The 16,962-nt window shown below is 41.2% G+C and overlaps 1 protein-coding gene and 3 non-coding genes across 4 annotated transcripts; all 4 read right to left on the minus strand.

The window, feature by feature from the left end:
- Positions 1-490: 490 nt before the first annotated feature.
- trnam-cau (transfer RNA methionine (anticodon CAU)) lies at positions 491-563 on the minus strand. The gene has a single exon. It is a non-coding gene; the product is annotated as a tRNA-Met (tRNA).
- Positions 564-6,885: 6,322 nt separating this feature from the next.
- trnas-uga (transfer RNA serine (anticodon UGA)) lies at positions 6,886-6,967 on the minus strand. Its single transcript has one exon. It is a non-coding gene; the product is annotated as a tRNA-Ser (tRNA).
- A 2,353-nt stretch (positions 6,968-9,320) lies between these two features.
- Positions 9,321-10,959, minus strand: LOC116685364 (macrophage mannose receptor 1). The gene is made up of 3 exons (XM_032510457.1): positions 10,572-10,959; positions 10,062-10,427; positions 9,321-9,905 (listed from the first exon to the last, which is right to left on the minus strand). Exons 1-3 carry the CDS (start codon positions 10,957-10,959, stop codon positions 9,538-9,540), a joined length of 1,122 nt encoding a protein of 373 aa, XP_032366348.1. The 3' UTR covers positions 9,321-9,537.
- Positions 10,960-16,612: 5,653 nt separating this feature from the next.
- Positions 16,613-16,694, minus strand: trnas-aga (transfer RNA serine (anticodon AGA)). The gene has a single exon. It is a non-coding gene; the product is annotated as a tRNA-Ser (tRNA).
- Positions 16,695-16,962: the final 268 nt, after the last annotated feature.

Below are 16,962 nucleotides of genomic sequence, written 5' to 3' on the forward strand. Positions count from 1 at the left end.
TCATCCGGGTTGATTGCAGGACGTTGATTGGCTGGGACCACGGCCGACGCACCAATCAACAGCATGGCCTGGAACAAAGAAGCAGGCGGAGCCACCTTCGTAGGCCAATCCACTTCTGGCAATCACACATCCGGATTTACATATCCTAAAATGTCCTTAAAAGGCAGGGGCCGTAACACCATCTTATCACAACGTCCATGCTTGTGTTTTTGTCATGCAAATACTCTGGAAGTCTACTTATTAAGACGTTCCCCGTTATGCGTTCCCCTTTATCCCTACTGATTATAAAACACATGCCTGAGATTGTTGATCTCAGAAATAACAATAAAGTCACAACTTCCATTCATGTGCTTGAGCCAGTGGTTGACCACCTGAAAGTCATTGTATTTTCAGCATCAGTTGTGTGTTTTTTTGTTTGCAAATCTCTTGGAATTCTACTAATTGAGAGTACAATTTACCCAACCCCTCTCCCCATTGTTTTTAAAACACCTGCCCCGTGTGAGGGTTGAACTCACGACCTTCAGATTATGAGACTGACGCGCTGCCTACTGCGCCAACAAGGCTATGAATGCTGTTGCAATGGTTTGGAAAATTTCAGAAAAACTGAAAATTTGGTCTTTAATGGCAATGTTTCTGGAAACCTATGTACTCACACAAAGGCTAAGATCGACCCTAGATGCTTTGTCATGACCCCATGAAAAGGCCAGGACAAAAGACCGTGTGCAAAGGTTGAAGGAAATGCGATTATATTACTACAACAAAAGAAATGATAATTTGATATATTATCTTAGTGGTTTAGCAGTATCAAAGGAAATGAACGGGAATCGGTTTAGGGCTGATTCCCGGCCACTGCAGCATGTTTTTAGTGGTGAAAATTTAACCCTGTCAAGCTTTGGTGGTTCAGTGGTAGAATCCTTGCCTGCTGCCTCGGAGACCTGGGTCTGATTCCCGGCTAATGCAGCTTTCCTTTACTACTATTCAGAATTAACCTCTGCACAAAAGGGGCATGTTTGTGTGAAGGCAAACAACTAATTTCTGGTAATGTTAACTTCTACATTTCAGCCATTCATGTTAGCTAAATTTTGATTGTTGGTGCACTAGGCACGTGAAGAGACTGTGATCCGTGTTTGATGGAAGATGGATAAAATTACCTTTTTGCCGACACTTGTGAAAACATGATGTGGCCATGCAGACTTTGGGTCACAGGGACCCGTGGCACATTCAATTGATTGTATTAGTTCTGCTACCACGGACAGGTACGGACTCAAAATAAATTGAATAAAAATTGATCAATTGATTAAATTGATTTAATAAAAAAGAAAAATCCAACCTTTAAGTACATCAACTGCATTGTCCAGCGATGGTGGTATAGTGGTGAGCATGGTTGCCTTTTAAGCAGTTTACTTGGGTTTGATTCCCAGCCATTTCAATAGTTATTCTTAAATGATGTTACTTGCTTTATTTGTCAAGAAGTAACCAGAAAGGTTGCTTGTCCAACCCGGTTTGATAAAACATTAGATCTCTGTTATGGTACAAATAAGGGAGCATAACAATCAATCAAGCTGCCTCCATGAGGATCCACAGACACAGGCAGTGCACTAAGATTCACACTTTGCCCGTGTCTGGTAACGACTACTAACCAATTTAAAAGTTTATGAAAATTTGTGCAAACAGATATAGCTCTGCATATCACGTTGCCGTGGCCGAGTGGTTAAGGCGATGGACTAGAAATCCATTTGGGTCTGCCTGCGCAGGTGCAAATCCTGTCGACAATGAGAGGTGTTTTTTAAGTGTGGTACGAAACCAATGACACCTCACAGTATACCAATTTGCAGATGTGCCTTCATAAACAATATTGTGTTTCCTCATAGGTACTGGAAGCCACCAATCTCCGCCGATGTATTTCTTATCAATCTGTGTTACAAGATGTGCAGTGAACGTTGTGTTGTCCAGCAGAAAGGCAACAGGTGTGTTACTTTTCGACTATGATTTATACCATAGCAGTGCAATCATTTTGCCCAGGTTTAATTTCAAGCCACTGCAGTTGCATTTACAGGTTTTGAAGCCAGACAGCACAACAAGCACTTTACATGTACATATTTTACAGTTTTTATTGTAAAGGATTAATAAAGATAAGGGTAAGTCTATCTCAGAAAACAGTCAAAAGAATTTCAAAATCTTCAGGGGATGTAGCTCAGTGGTAGAGCTCATGCTTTACATGTATGAGGACCTGGCATCTCCAGCAGGTATTATGGTAGAGTCTTTAAAAGAGCTGCAAAAGATATTACCTCCTGTGGTAATCTGACTGGTAGACAGCACAAAAAGCACTTTAAACTACATGTTTTACAGTTTCTATTTACAGTATTTATTACCTGTAGTGTAGTATATTTACTGTATTACACTCCAGTTTTTATGGGTGTTACAGCAGGTATGAGCACTGTAGCTTCTTTTTTTATGGATGAAATAATCTCAACATGCCATTAAGTTTACTCTTCAGCAGGTAGAGACATTTCATTTCAGATACTTGCAACAGCAGTTGCTTTGTTAAACATCAACAAACTGGAAATAGACTTAATGCTGATACAAAGCACATGAAATAGCAGAGGATGGTTTCGATCCATCGACCTCTGCGATATGGGCCCAGCATGCTTCCGCTTTGCCACTCTGCTCTGATGCTCATGACAAGTGGCTGGAAAATCTGTGATTCATATTTTGAGGGAAGGTTTTGGACCCTGTGGTAACCAAGGTTCCGACATCTTACGAATCGTAAAGTTAAACATTTGGTAGACCTTGCAACTATCTTTTATGTGAGCTTCCTGATTACTCACACATTGATTATTCACATGTAACACTTGTGATTGGCTGGTGTTTAAAAAAAAGGGCATTGTGAGTACAGATATAAACATCAGTAAGGAGTCTACCAAGCTGCCTCTTATCATTTTAGTTTGGACACCCAGTGAGGCTTACTATGTAAAGAGAGGAGCCTGGTCGGGCTAGAACTCTCCCCTGCTGGATCGGGCTGTACTGCACCGCCTAATGAAAATATACACCCTTGACATACGTATACTCCTAATATTAATATATAGGCTTATATTGCAATCTCGTCACCCTACATGTAGGTGTACTTATATTTAAATAAACACACAGTAGCAAAGCTTATGCAGCGTTTTTTAATTTTACCTGTGTTGTTTTCTGTGAGGGACAACTCTGTCCGGCTTATTTATGTAGCATGGAAGCTAGCGTTAGCTAACTAGCAGCCAGCCTGCTTCCAAACAAATACTTTTTAATTATCTCAACACTTTTTAACAGTCAAACTGAAACACTGGGGTGAGCTCCAGGTCCTGCAGCTGCAGACGGACATGGATAGCTTCAGACCCGCTCACCACTAGTGTTGGTGGAATAGCAAGCTAGCGTTAGCAAACTAACCCCGCTTATAAATAAATACATTTTAATTATCCTAACACTTTAAACAGTCAAACTCAAACACTGGCGTTGAGCTCCAGGTCTTGCAGCCACGGACGGACCACCATCAGTGGGTATAATGCGTGGCTTTTAAATTACATTTTTATTTTTTTTCAGCGGGCTGGTTGGTTAGTTTGCTAACGCTAGCTTGCTATTCCCCCAACACTGGCGGTGGGCTCATGGGGGGTTGTGCTGCTGCTATCGGGTCTGGAGCTTTCCATGTCTCGCTGGAGATCAGATCCCGTTGAGGTCGGCAGCGGAGCTTTCTAGCGATGTTTCCCCGCTGGCCGAGCCCCACTGACGGCGGACCGTCTGCGTCTGCAGCACCTGGAGCTCCAGTGTTTCAGTTGGACTGTTAAAAAGTGTTGAGATAATTAAAAGGTATTTACAGTATTTAAAAAGCGGGCTGGATGCTAGTAAGCTTATGCTAGCTTTCATGCTACATAAATAAGCCGGACAGAGTTGTCCCTCATCTGGGGATAGAAACCCTGCTGCCCCCTCCCCCCCATCCTGTTGGCGCAGAGCTCCACAGACTAAGTCCACAGGTGAAAACTTAGTTTTGCATCAAATGTATCTCAAGAAGTGTTGCAGAAGCCGAGGACGCAGACTCGCCGCTGTGAAAAAGTGACTGAAGTGAAAAAAAATGAAATAAAGTACAAGTATAGAATTTTTTTCTACAAGCTCTCAAATGATATTCTACAAGTGCTCACATTGCATCTACGTGCTCTCACATTTGCAGCATATTTACCTTCATATTCTTTGTTGAACTTTAATGCTTTACAAACACCAAAGCAAGTAAGCGCTGTGACTAATGTTACTCTTCTGAAGTGATTTTGGAGAGAGGGAAATCAGGTAGAAATACGCTGGTTGACTAGCATGACACCATTGGATTTAAATAATAATCAATCCAGGCTAACGTGAATGACAGTGACGGCATGTTGCTTCCTCTAAATTTAAGGTTGTGGTCGACTAGCGGGGCCAGCTCGTCAGTTTGATAAACTGACCAGACCTGCATGTCACGCGCACTAGAAACAAACTCTGTATATCCAAGAACAGTTAAATCAGTGGAAATGACGTTAGATCAGACACAGACTTCTATAGTAGATTAGTGTTACGTTTCCAGTGTCGCGGCTCCGAACCGTAACGTTAGTTTGGATAGACGGACCCCTTGTTTCTTTGGGCTAACTATATTAGCTTTAGACTGGCTGGTAGCAGTTTTCTGCTTGTTTTTTTAAGCTAACTATATTAGCTTTAGCCTGGCTGGTAGTAGCTTTCTGCTTGTTTCTTTAAGCTAACTATATTAGCTTTAGCCTGGCTGGTAGCAGCTTTCTGCTTGTTTCTTTAAGCTAACTATATTAGCTTTAGTTTGGCTGATAGCAGCTTTCTGCTTGTTTCTTTAAGCTAACTATATTAGCTTTAGCTTGGCTGATAGCAGCTTTCTGCTTGTTTCTTTGGGCTAACTATATTAGCTTTAGACCGGCTGGTAGCAGCTTTCTGCATGTTTCTTTAAGCTAACTATTTTAGCTTTTGCCTGGCTGGTAGCGCCTTTCTGCTTGTTTCTTTAAGCTAACTATATTAGCTTTAGACCGGCTGGTAGCAGTTTTCTGCTTGTTTCTTTAAGCTAACTATTTTAGCTTTAGACCGGCTGGTAGCAGTTTTCTGCTTGTTTCTTTAAGCTAACTATTTCAGCTTTAGACCGGCTGGTAGCAGCTTTCTGCTTGTTTTTTTAAGCTAACTATATTAGCTTTAGCCTGGCTGGTAGCAGCTTTCTGCTTGTTTCTTTAAGCTAACTATATTAGCTTTAGCTTGGCTGATAGCAGCTTTCTGCAGTGGGAAATGCCTGGGAGACGTTGTGATTATGTTGCATTAATCAGGGGATTTAGTTTGTATTTGCAGAAAACATAAAACACTGACTACTGTAGCTTCACTGACTACCCTCCAAAAACTATGCGCATTACTGCGTCAGCGGTAACTGCTGCCTACGGTACTTTTCTACACACTTCCCATAACAAACCCCGTTGGACTAATGTCACATACACACATTGCCCACATGGCTACCTGTCTTAAAGGGGAACGGTAGGACGGTAATAATCATGTAAAGGAGAAACGGTGAAAGTTTACTTTTCTATCAAGCAGCAAAAAAGTATTAGCGTCAACATCGCCACGTCCTGCGATGTGACTATTGCGCATGCGCACATCGCGATGTCGAGGCTAAAACACAATATTGTTCAGCCCTAACTGACGGTATACTTCAGTAAGCTAGTTTGCCACTTTTATCTTGGGTAATGCCACATGTAAGATTTGGTGCTCTCACCGCCGCGGCCCGGGTTCAATTCCCGGTCAGGGAATGGTCAGGACTTAACAGACTCATGTGTGATATTTGAAAGACTAAGTTCCTGGACTTGATTTATCAAATTCTTCCTCATTAGTTTAAATGAACTGACAACATCAGTTCTATGACTTACAGATCTCAAAGACGCACACAATCTCAAACTGATTATCCTTTAGACAGCTAGTCTCTTTTTCTTTTCTCTCACTTTTTGTCTCTGTCTGGCCTCAAGTATATGCTTGTATTACATCAAGTGACCTTCATACCAATGACCATAAAGATTAATATTTTCTCACATGTACTAATTGACACATCTGTCGGAGCAGAGGTGCATGGAAATATGAGTTAAAAGTATTAAATAACAGTCTAGGTTTGTGATGATTGCTAGCTATGACAGAAGAGAGATGCTGCATCTTCACCACCTTCACAGCATTCTGGTATGTGATAGACTGTCCCTTAATACACCCAGGGACACATGTAGATTGTCTTTCCATCTTCGTTCAGCTTGTCTGCAGTGTTGCCTAAGGGCCCTTGTGGTGTCATTTAGCCAGGGGTCCGCCTTAGGTTTAACAGCTTTAATCCGATAAGTGGCAATAGAGTCTAGGATTTCAGTGCATGTGGATTGGAACACAGAGAGAATGTTATCTGGGGAAGAGGGAGAGACCAGACCATTCTTGGCATAAAACTGTGAGCTCACAAACGCAGATGCTAACTCTCCAGCTGAAGAGGAGGTGATGCAGCGGTACCTAGAAGCTGAGGAGACAGGCTTAATTGCGGGTGGAGGAACATGTCTATGTCTGTGGATCCTCATGGAGGCAGCTTGATTAATTGATATGCTCCCTTATTTGTGTGAAATAACAGAGATCTAAGGTTGGGAGAGTAACCTTTCTGGTTACTTTTTGACAAACAAAGCAAGTAACGTCACTCAAAGAAAGTTACTGGCTGGGAATCAAAGTCATATCAACTGTTTGGAAGGCAGCTATGCTCACCACTATACCACCACCAGTACCTATTTGATATTTTTACATTGTCCATGGAGGTACATCTGCCATTTGTTATGAAGCAATGTGTGACCACCATTAAAGGATGACTTTCGTTGACAGCAGGATTTGAACCTGCGAGCGGAGAGCCCAATGGATTTCAAGTCCATCGCCTTAACCACTCGGCCACAACAACCTGAAAAACAGTGCAATACCGATGTGCACTAATATTGACAACCTATTCAAGGCAAGGCAGCAACAGGGCAATTCAAAGTGCTTTACACAAAAACAGTTAAAAAAGAGTTAAAAAATAAAATCAGATAAAACACAAGAATAAAAATTACAGTGCAGTATGAGAAATTAAACATTAAAATATATATATATATATATATATATATATATATATATATATATATATATATATATATATACATACTTTTTTTTTAAACAAACAAGTTCATAGGTCTTGCACACACAAACACACACACACACACACTCAAACACGGACACACATACTGCAACATACAGACACACACACACACTTGCATAGACACACATACAATGACATACGGACACACACACATAGACACACACACACACACAGAGACACACATACACACACATAGACACACTTGCACATACATTCAGAAACATACAGTCACACACACACACACAGGAACATAGACAGCTTTAAGGAGCCCCCCCCCCCCCCGCTGGAGATCAGATATAATGCAGCTTTAACCTAGGTTCATGATGTTATGTTACACAGACCCGATACACACAGACCCGATACACACAGACCCAGTACACAGACCCGATACACACAGACCCGATACACACAGACCCGGTACACACAGACCCAGTACACAGACCCAATACACACAGACCCAGTACACACAGACCCAATACACACAGACCCAGTACACACAGACCCAATATACACAGACCCAATACACACAGACAAAGTACACACAGACCCAGTACACACACACAGACCCAGTACACACAGACCCAGTACACAGAGACCAAGTACACAGACCCAGTACACACACAGAGGCCCAGTACACACAGACCCAGTACACACACAGAAACCCACTACACACACAGAGACCCAGTACACACACAGTGACCGAGTACACATAGACACAGTATGTACACAGACCTAGTACACAGAGACCCAGTACACACAGACCCAGTAAACACAGACCCAGGGGCGGCTGTGGCTAAGTGGTAGAGCGGTTGCCTGCCAATCGGAAGGTTGTCATTGTCATTGTCGAAGTGTCCTTGGGCAAGACACTGAACCCCGAGTTGCCCCCGGTGCTACGCATCGGAGTGTGAATGTGTGTGAGTGTGTATCTGATGAGCAGGTGGCACCTTGTACGGCAGCCCCGGCCACAGTGTATGAATGTGTGTGAATGTTTCCTGTAGATGTAAAAGCGCTTTGAGCAGTTGTTAAGACTGGAAAAGCGCTATATAAATACAGCACATTTACAGAGACCCAGTACACAAACCCAGTACTGTACTGGTCTAACAGTTTATTTCTTCGGTTATATTAAACTGTAGAAACACAATATAATTAATAATAACTTCATAATATAACATCAGATATTCACCAACGCGGGACACTTTGAGAGGAAGAAAACAACAAATCAGAATCATTCAGTTTAATATCTGCAGTCACATCTCCCCCTCGAGCGCTGTTTCCTACATTTCCCAGAATGCCATTCAATAATCCCAGAGGACACATAGTATGTCAACACCACTGCAAACAAAGTGAGTTAAGATAAATTATTAAAGTAAAAGATTTAAAGTAAATTATAATATTGGGACTTTATTCCCAAAATATTACGACTTTATTCCTGAAATATTACAACTTTATTCCCAAAATATTATGAATTTATTCCTTAAATATTGCAACCTTTTCCCTAAAATATTACGACTTTTCCCCCAAAATATTACAACTTTTTCCCTAAAATATTACAACTTTATTCCTGAAATATTACAACTTTATTACTGAAATATTATAACTTTATTCCCAAAATATTACAACTTTATTTTCAAAATATTACGACTTTATTCCCGAAATATTACAACTTTATTCCCGAAATATTACAACTTTTCCCCAAATATTACGACTTTTTCCCCAAAATATTACGACTTTATTCCTGAAATATTACAACTTTATTTTCAAAATATTACGACTTTATTCCCAAAATATTACAACTTTATTCCTGAAATATTACAACTTTATTCCCCAAATATTATGACTTTATTCCCCAAATATTACAACTTTATTCCCTAAATATTACAACTTTATTCCCAAAATATTACAACTTTATTCCCAAAATATTACAACTTTTCCCCCAAAATATTACAACTTTTTCCCTAAAATATTACAACTTTATTCTTGAATTATTACAACTTTATTCCTGAAATATTACAACTTTATTCCCAAAATATTATGAATTTATTCCCAAAATATTACAACTTTATTCCCAAAATATTACGACTTTATTCCAAAATATTAAAAAAAAAATCCAAAATATTATGACTTTTTTACGAAATATTACAAATTGTTTTTTTTTTTAAATATTACGACTTTTTCCCCAAAATGTTACAACTGTTTTTCAAAATGTTACGACTTTTTTCCGAAATATTAAATTTTTTTCTTAAATATTAGGACCTTTCCCCATAGTTTGACCTTTGAGGTATTAGTACTCCATCCCCCCAACATTACTACGGGAGTACTTGAGTTAAAGTACTTAGTTACATTGTGGTGGTGAGTTCTTGGAACAGATGAAATTGAACTGGTTTTCGTCGCTGATCTTTTTGACCCACTTGTGCCCCCCCCCTTCTGTCCATGGCTGCAGACATGTTGCAGTCGTCCCCTGTAGTCTTGCTGGGGTCCCAGTTGGTGTAGTTGCTGGTCTCGTCACTGACCCAGAACCAGACGTCCAGGGTGCAGGTGTAGCGCAGTCCCAGCCACACGTAGTAAGTGGTGGCCATCTTGGCTCTCTCCTGGACCCAGAGCTGCTGGTCTAGGTTGGCGATGGAGACCAGGTCGCCATAGAGATCTCTGCAGTAGTATAACGCGTCCTCCCAGGTCCGGTTCTCCTTGATCAGGAACAGAGAATCTGTCAGGAGAGAAGGGGGGTCAATCAGGGGCGGAGTCAGTCGGGGGAAAACAATTGGAAATGGTGCGCCCATAATTCTTGTAATAACCCAGTAAATAGAGTAAATGAAGCAGATGTAGATGAAGAGCAGCGTCAGAGACCTGCTGCTGGACTCACCGTCGTAGCAGAAGAAGGTTTTGGTTTCATTACAGTCATCAGAGCTCCAGGCTCCACCTGACGTAGTCATAGCACATGACTTCTTAGGGTCACGATCAGGGTCAGGGTTTTGTTCATCCCAGTTTGTGAAAGAGAAGTTGCTCCCATCAGACCAGCTCCAGTCAGGGTCCCTGAACAGGCCGATCCAGAGTTTTTCATCAGGTTCCTGGGTGTATAATGACATATAAAGGGGGTTTGTCTTGAAGTCCTCCAGCTGCTGGACTCCACTGATCAGGTCAGTGTGATTGGTTCTGCAGTAGTTCTGAGCCTCTCGCCAGGTCATCTCATCTGTACTGACATAAAATGTGTTGCCGGATGTCTTGCGTTCTGTGAAACACAGACAAAAGTTTTGGTTCTTTTTTGGTCTCATAAAATTCTACATTATCTTTATTTCAAACAATAATGTGATATCAATTCAGAAACTATAAATTTTTCAAGAGAGAACAGACTCCATGCGCCACATATTGTCACCGTCATAGCAGATAAATTTATAGACGGAAGCACAAGAGTCGTCATGCCATCCGTCCTTCGTCATCCACACACAGTCCTCCTTATTGCTGTTGTAATTATCCGGCTGTCCTGGAGACCATTTACTATCGTTGAACTCCACCCCGGGCCGAGACCAGCGCCAGTCTCTCTGCAGCCCGATCCAGGCTCCGGCTGGTACATGGTGCTGGAGTCTCTTCATGTCTTCCTGGTTAGACACTGTGGCCAGGTCAGTGTGGTTCTTTCTGCAGTACTTCTGGGCTTCTTTCCAGGTTTTGGAAGCGGTAGTCACATAGCTGACCCCCAGTGGAGGACCACTGACCTGATAACAGAGAAGGAACTGCAGCGATGGAGCTGATAGATACACAAGCATCTGCTCATTTAAATATAACTATAACAAGAGACAAGACTTCAATTTTTAAAAATGAAAAACTGGTTTTATAAATATACGCTAAAAGTGTTGATTATTTACATGGAAAAAATGCAACAAACACCTCAAAAATACAATAAAAACACACACACACACACACACACATTAAAAGTGGGCCAAGCGGCCGAGTGTGTAACTTACCTCGTGGAGGTCTCAGCTTCACTCTGCTTGTTGCCGACGGCGACTAATTGATCCTCCTCATAACTCTGCTCTCACCTGGTCGTCTTCATTTGAATATTCAAATATCCAGGTGTCAGATCTGCATCGCCCCCCCGCTGCTGCGTCATCCTTATTCAGGGACGTGGAGACGACATGGACATGCCCCGCTGCTGCGTCCTCTCAGCATAAGAGGGGCAGCTGTGGCTCAGTGATAGAGCGGTTGCCTGCCAATTAGAAGGTTGTGGGTTCAATCCCTGGCCCTGCAGTCCCACGTCGAAGTGTCCTTGGGCAAGACACTGAACCCCGAGTGTGTGAGCGTTTATCTGATGAGCAGGTGGCACCTTGTACGGCAGCCTCGGCCACAGTGTATGAGATAGTTATTAAGACTAGGAAAGTGCTATATAAATACAGCACATTGATGTTATCAGATATCTTGACAAAAATATCCCCCCCCTCTCATCAAATGTCTAAAACAACAAATACAAAACGGTGCAAGAAAGAGACAAAAATAGTTTGTGTGTGTACTTTGAGCGTCTTAGCGGCTGTAACCGGACGTTCCCTCTGCCGCCGCCATGAGTGTCTAAAGTTCCCGAAATCATTAAACCAAGAGATACAGGGTAAAGAGAGGAGCCTGGTCGGGCTGTACCGCCCTGCCTCCCTCTAGTTTTTTTATATTATTTATTATGATAGATAAATCTGACAACTATGACGAGAAGCAGGTGGGCCTTGTTAGGCGGACGCTGTGACTCCTCACTCCCTAACTATGTTCAATTCAATTCAATTTTATTCATATAATGAATGAATGAAGAGCTTTGTAGGTGAGAAGAAGGATTTTAAATTCTATTCTAGATTTTACAGGAAGCCAATGCAGAGAAGCTAAAACAGGAGAGATGTGATCTCTTTTCCTGGTTCCTGTCAGAACACGTGCTGCAGCATTCTGGATCAGCTGAAGAGTCTTTATGGATTTTTTCGAGCAGCCTGACAATAAAGAATTGCAGGACCCCCAGGAGTGACTTTCGTCAGATGGGAAGGAAGTGCCGGACCTGTTATTGTTTTTAGGGAGCAGATTTACAGCTATACACATAACAGCAGCCACGGCCCCATCCAGAAATCCTAAGACTGCAGCTATGGCACGGTTCTGGATGGGATCATACCTCAGGGGCCAGTTGTTCAAAATATTTAATCTGGATCAAAATTATTTGGATTTGGAAATCCCATTTTTTGCTATCCAGGATCAGGTAATCTGTTTTACTTTTATGCCGGTTTTTCAAAGCAACATTAGATTGGATCAAATCCGGAATACCAGTGCTCTAAATAGGACAACATATCACAATGTGGGCTACCAGCTACGTACAGAACAGGTAGAAGAGCCAAGATGGGGTCACTCTAAGTGTTTATTTTGAGACAAAACATAAAAATAACTCCCACTTCCATTCATAATTTCTTTTATAACCCCTCATCTGAGCCACTACAAATAAAAAACTAATATACATTAATAAATACATTGTGGACATTTTTGAAAACATCTTAAAAAAAAGATCGTTAAAAGTGAAGTAGTAGTAGTAGAATGTTCAGGGTTCTTCTTCATCTAAGGAGGAAAGACCAGAAATTTGTATTAGATTGTTTCCTTGAAATTAATATATGGTGATGAATGAGATATATATTATTATTTTTTTTGTTATTTAAATCTGTTTGGGGTATTGTTTCATGAGGACAAGATAATTTGTATTTTTATTTTATTTTTTACTTTACTAAACTTAACTAAGGTTAAACAAGTCAAGTGCAACATATAAAAAGTATGTACACTAAATGATACAAATGTATTATTTGAACAATTTAAACTTTTACTAAGTTTTCGTGCTGGAATCCACCTTGAAATCCAACTTGAAATCCTACCCCCTGTTGGGATCAGGATAATCCTGTTTTTTTGGATCAAAGTTATCCAAATCGTACTGACAAGTTTTGAACAACACAAACTGAAGGTTTGATCCAGATTGAAACTAGGATTGGATTCCGTGATCTAATCTGATTTCAGATTCCTTCTTTCCCTTTTGAACAACCCATTTTCAAGATTTGATCCAATCCGATAACCAAAATCCGATTAGTTTACCTTTGAACAACTGGCCCGATATGATCACCTACCTCAGGATCCCGGAGCGTTGGAAGACAGCAGGAACGTAAACTATGAGGCTAAGAAGTTGAGGTCCAGGTTAATTCAAATCAATTTAATTCAATTGTATTCATTTAGTTATCAAGAAGCTCACATAAAAGATAGTTGCAAGGTCTACAAAATGTTTAACTTTGCAACCCGTAAACTGTTGGAACCTTGGTTGCCACCTTCCATCAAAATGTGAATCACAGATTTTCCAGCCCCGGAGTGAAATTATCAGAGCAGAGTGGTGCAGCGGAAGCGTGCTGGGCCCATAACCCAGAGGTTGATGGATCAAAACCATCCACTGCTAATTCATATGCTTTGTCAGAGCAGGAAGTATATTTCTAGTCTGTTGATGTTTAACAAACCATCTGTTTCTGAAATGAAATGTCTCCACCTGCTGAAGAGTGAACTTAATGGCATGTGAAGTTTAGTAGTTTCATCCATAAAAATGGAAACTACAGTACTCAAACCCGCTGTAACACCCATAAAAACTGGAGCATAATACAAAAAATATACTACACTACAGTACATAAATACAAATGGGAAAACATGTACATTTAAAGTGCTTATTGTGCTGTCTGATAGTCTGAGGTATAACAGAGAGAGCATACCGCTTAGTTTGTGTCACAGTAGGTCTTAGTCTACCACTATGTTCTATAACCCTACCAGTCAGATTACCACAGGAGGTAATATCTTTTGCAGCTCTTTTAAAGACTCTACCATAATACCTACTGGAGATGCCAGGTCCTCATACATGTACAGTTGTGGTCAAAAGTGTACATACACTTGTAGAAAATCACAATGTTATGGCTGTCTTGAGTCTTCAATAAGTTCTACAACTCTTATTTTTCTGTGATAGAGTGATCGGAACACATACATGTTTGTCACAAAAAACAGTCATAAAGTTTGGTTCTTTCATAAATTTATTATGGGTCTGCTGAAAATGTCACCAAATCTGCTGGGTCAAAAATATACATACAGCAACAAAATATGTCAATTTTGGTGATGTAGCGAGTTGTGTCAATCAAATTAGCTTCATGTCATGGCCTCTTCACTTCTTCTAAGTGATTCTGATTGACTACAGCTGTTGACTTCTCATGAGCCCATTTAAATAGGGCTCATTTGACCCAGTGATTAGACTCAGCTACAAAAGCTACAATGGGAAAGTCAAAGGAACTCAGTGTGGATCTGAAAAAGCGAATTATTGACTTGAACAAGTCAGGGAAGTCACTTGGAGCCATTTCAAAGCAGCTACAGGTCCCAAGAGCAACTGTGCAGACACTTATACGCAAGTATAAAGTGCATGGAACAGTTGTGTCACTGCCACGATCAGGAAGAAAACGCAAGCTATCACATGCTGCCGAGAGGAGATTGGTCAGGATGGTCAAGAGTCAACCAAGAATCACCAAGAAGCAGGTCTGCAAGGATTTGGAAGCTGATGGAACACAGGTGTCAGTCTCCACAGTCAAGCGTGTTTTACATCGCCATGGACTGAGAGGCTGCCGTGCAAGAAAGAAGCCCTTGCTCCAGAAAAGGCACCTTAAGACTCGGCTGAAGTTTGCTGCTGATCACATGGACAAAGATAAAACCTTCTGGAGGAAAGTTCTCTGGTCAGACGAAACAAAAATTGAGCTGTTTGGCCACAGCACCCAGCAATATGTTTGGAGGAGAAAAGGTGAGGCCTTTAATCCCAGGAACACCATGCCTACTGTCAAGCATGGTGGTGGTAGTATTATGCTCTGGGGATGTTTTGCTGCCAGTGGAACTGGTTCTTTGCAGAAAGTAAATGGGATAATGAAGAAGGAGGATTACCTCCAAATTCTGCAGGAAAACTTAAAACCATCAGCCCGAAGGTTGGGTCTTGGGCGCAGTTGGGTGTTCCAACAAGACAATGACCCAAAACACACATCAAAAGTGGTAAAGGAATGGCTAAACCAGGCTAGAATTAAGGTTTTAGAATGGCCTTCCCAAAGTCCTGACTTAAACCCCATTGAGAACATGTGGACAGTGCTAAAGAAACAGGTTCATGCAAGAAAACCATCACATTTAGCTGAACTGCACCAATTCTGACAAGAAGAGTGGTCAAACATTCGACCTGAAGCTTGCCAGGACCTTGTGGATGGCTACCAAAAGCGCCTAGTTGCCGTGAAAATGGCCAAGGGACATGTAACCAAATACTAATGTTGCTGTATGTATATTTTTGACCCAGCAGATTTGGTGACATTTTCAGCAGACCCATAATAAATTTATGAAAGAACCAAACTTTATGACTGTTTTTTGTGACAAACATGTATGTGTTCCGATCACTCTATCACAGAAAAATAAGAGTTGTAGAACTTATTGAAGACTCAAGACAGTCATAACATTGTGATTTTCTACAAGTGTATGTACACTTTTGACCACAACTGTAAAGCATGAGCTCTACCACTGAGCTACATCCCCTGAAGATTTTCAGATTTTTTTTACTTTTTTCTGAGATAGACTTAGACTTATCTTTATTAATCCTTTTGGGATGACTCCTGCAAGGAAATTGAAATATCACTGAATAAAGGAAGAAACCTGGGTAAAACATGTAATGTTAATGTTGTATATGGCTTCAAAACCTGTAAATGCAACTGCAGTGGCTGGAAATAAAACCTGGGCATGCACTGCTAATGGTACAAATCATAGTCAAAAAGTAACACACCTGTTGCCTTTCTGCTGGACAATACAACGCTCAATGCAAATCTGGTAACACAGACTGAAAATAAGTGCTAAGAGATACATTTCTGGACATGGGTGTCTTCCAGTACCTATGAGGTAACACAATATTGTTCATAAGGGAAATATCACTGCGATCGGCGCCCGTTGCATGCCGGTTAGATTTGTGTCCGACTTGATCCCGACTTGCTCTGACGTCATGCAGAGCAAGGCGGCCGCAGTTGCTTTTCACCGGCTGCAAGAGCCAGGCGGACCCAGGCGGACCCAGAGCATGCTGGGAAATGCCGGCTTCTCAGCTGATTTAACACCTGATTGGTTTACAACATGATGATGTTTTATATAAAATTTGTATTGTTTTTGAATCAGAGGGATTTTAATTGCTATTTGTCTGATTTAAAGACTTATTCTATACAGAACGCATGTTCTGGCACCACAGTGTTTTTGTCACTTCCTGTCCAGCCTGAAGCTGCTGAAATCAGCCTGACTTAACCATATCTTTTGGTCACCACACCCACTGCTGCTCTCGTCTACTTTACAGGTAAGGCGCAGTTTATCTCACTACCACTCTTGAAGAATGCTTTTCGTTGTCGGCAGGATTCGAACCTGCGTGGGGAGACCCCAATGGATTTCTAGTCCATCGCTTTAACCACTCGGCCACGACAACCTAAAAAGCAGAGATATACCTGTTTGGACAAATGTTCATAACTTTTCAATTGCTTAGTAGTAGTTACCAGACACGGGCAAATTGCAAATTGTAGTTCACTGCCTGTCTCTGTGGATCCTTGTGGAGGCAGCTTGATTGATTGATAGGCTCCCTTATTTGTACCATAACATATCAAATCGGGTTGGGCAAGTAACCTTTCTGGTTACTTCTTGACAAATAAACTGCAATGGTTGAGAAACAAACCAAGGTCATATGCATGGAAGGTAGC

The sequence above is a fragment of the Etheostoma spectabile genome, unplaced genomic scaffold (genome assembly GCF_008692095.1).
Source record: "Etheostoma spectabile isolate EspeVRDwgs_2016 unplaced genomic scaffold, UIUC_Espe_1.0 scaffold00569791, whole genome shotgun sequence".
In the NCBI taxonomy this organism is placed as follows: domain Eukaryota; kingdom Metazoa; phylum Chordata; class Actinopteri; order Perciformes; family Percidae; genus Etheostoma; species Etheostoma spectabile.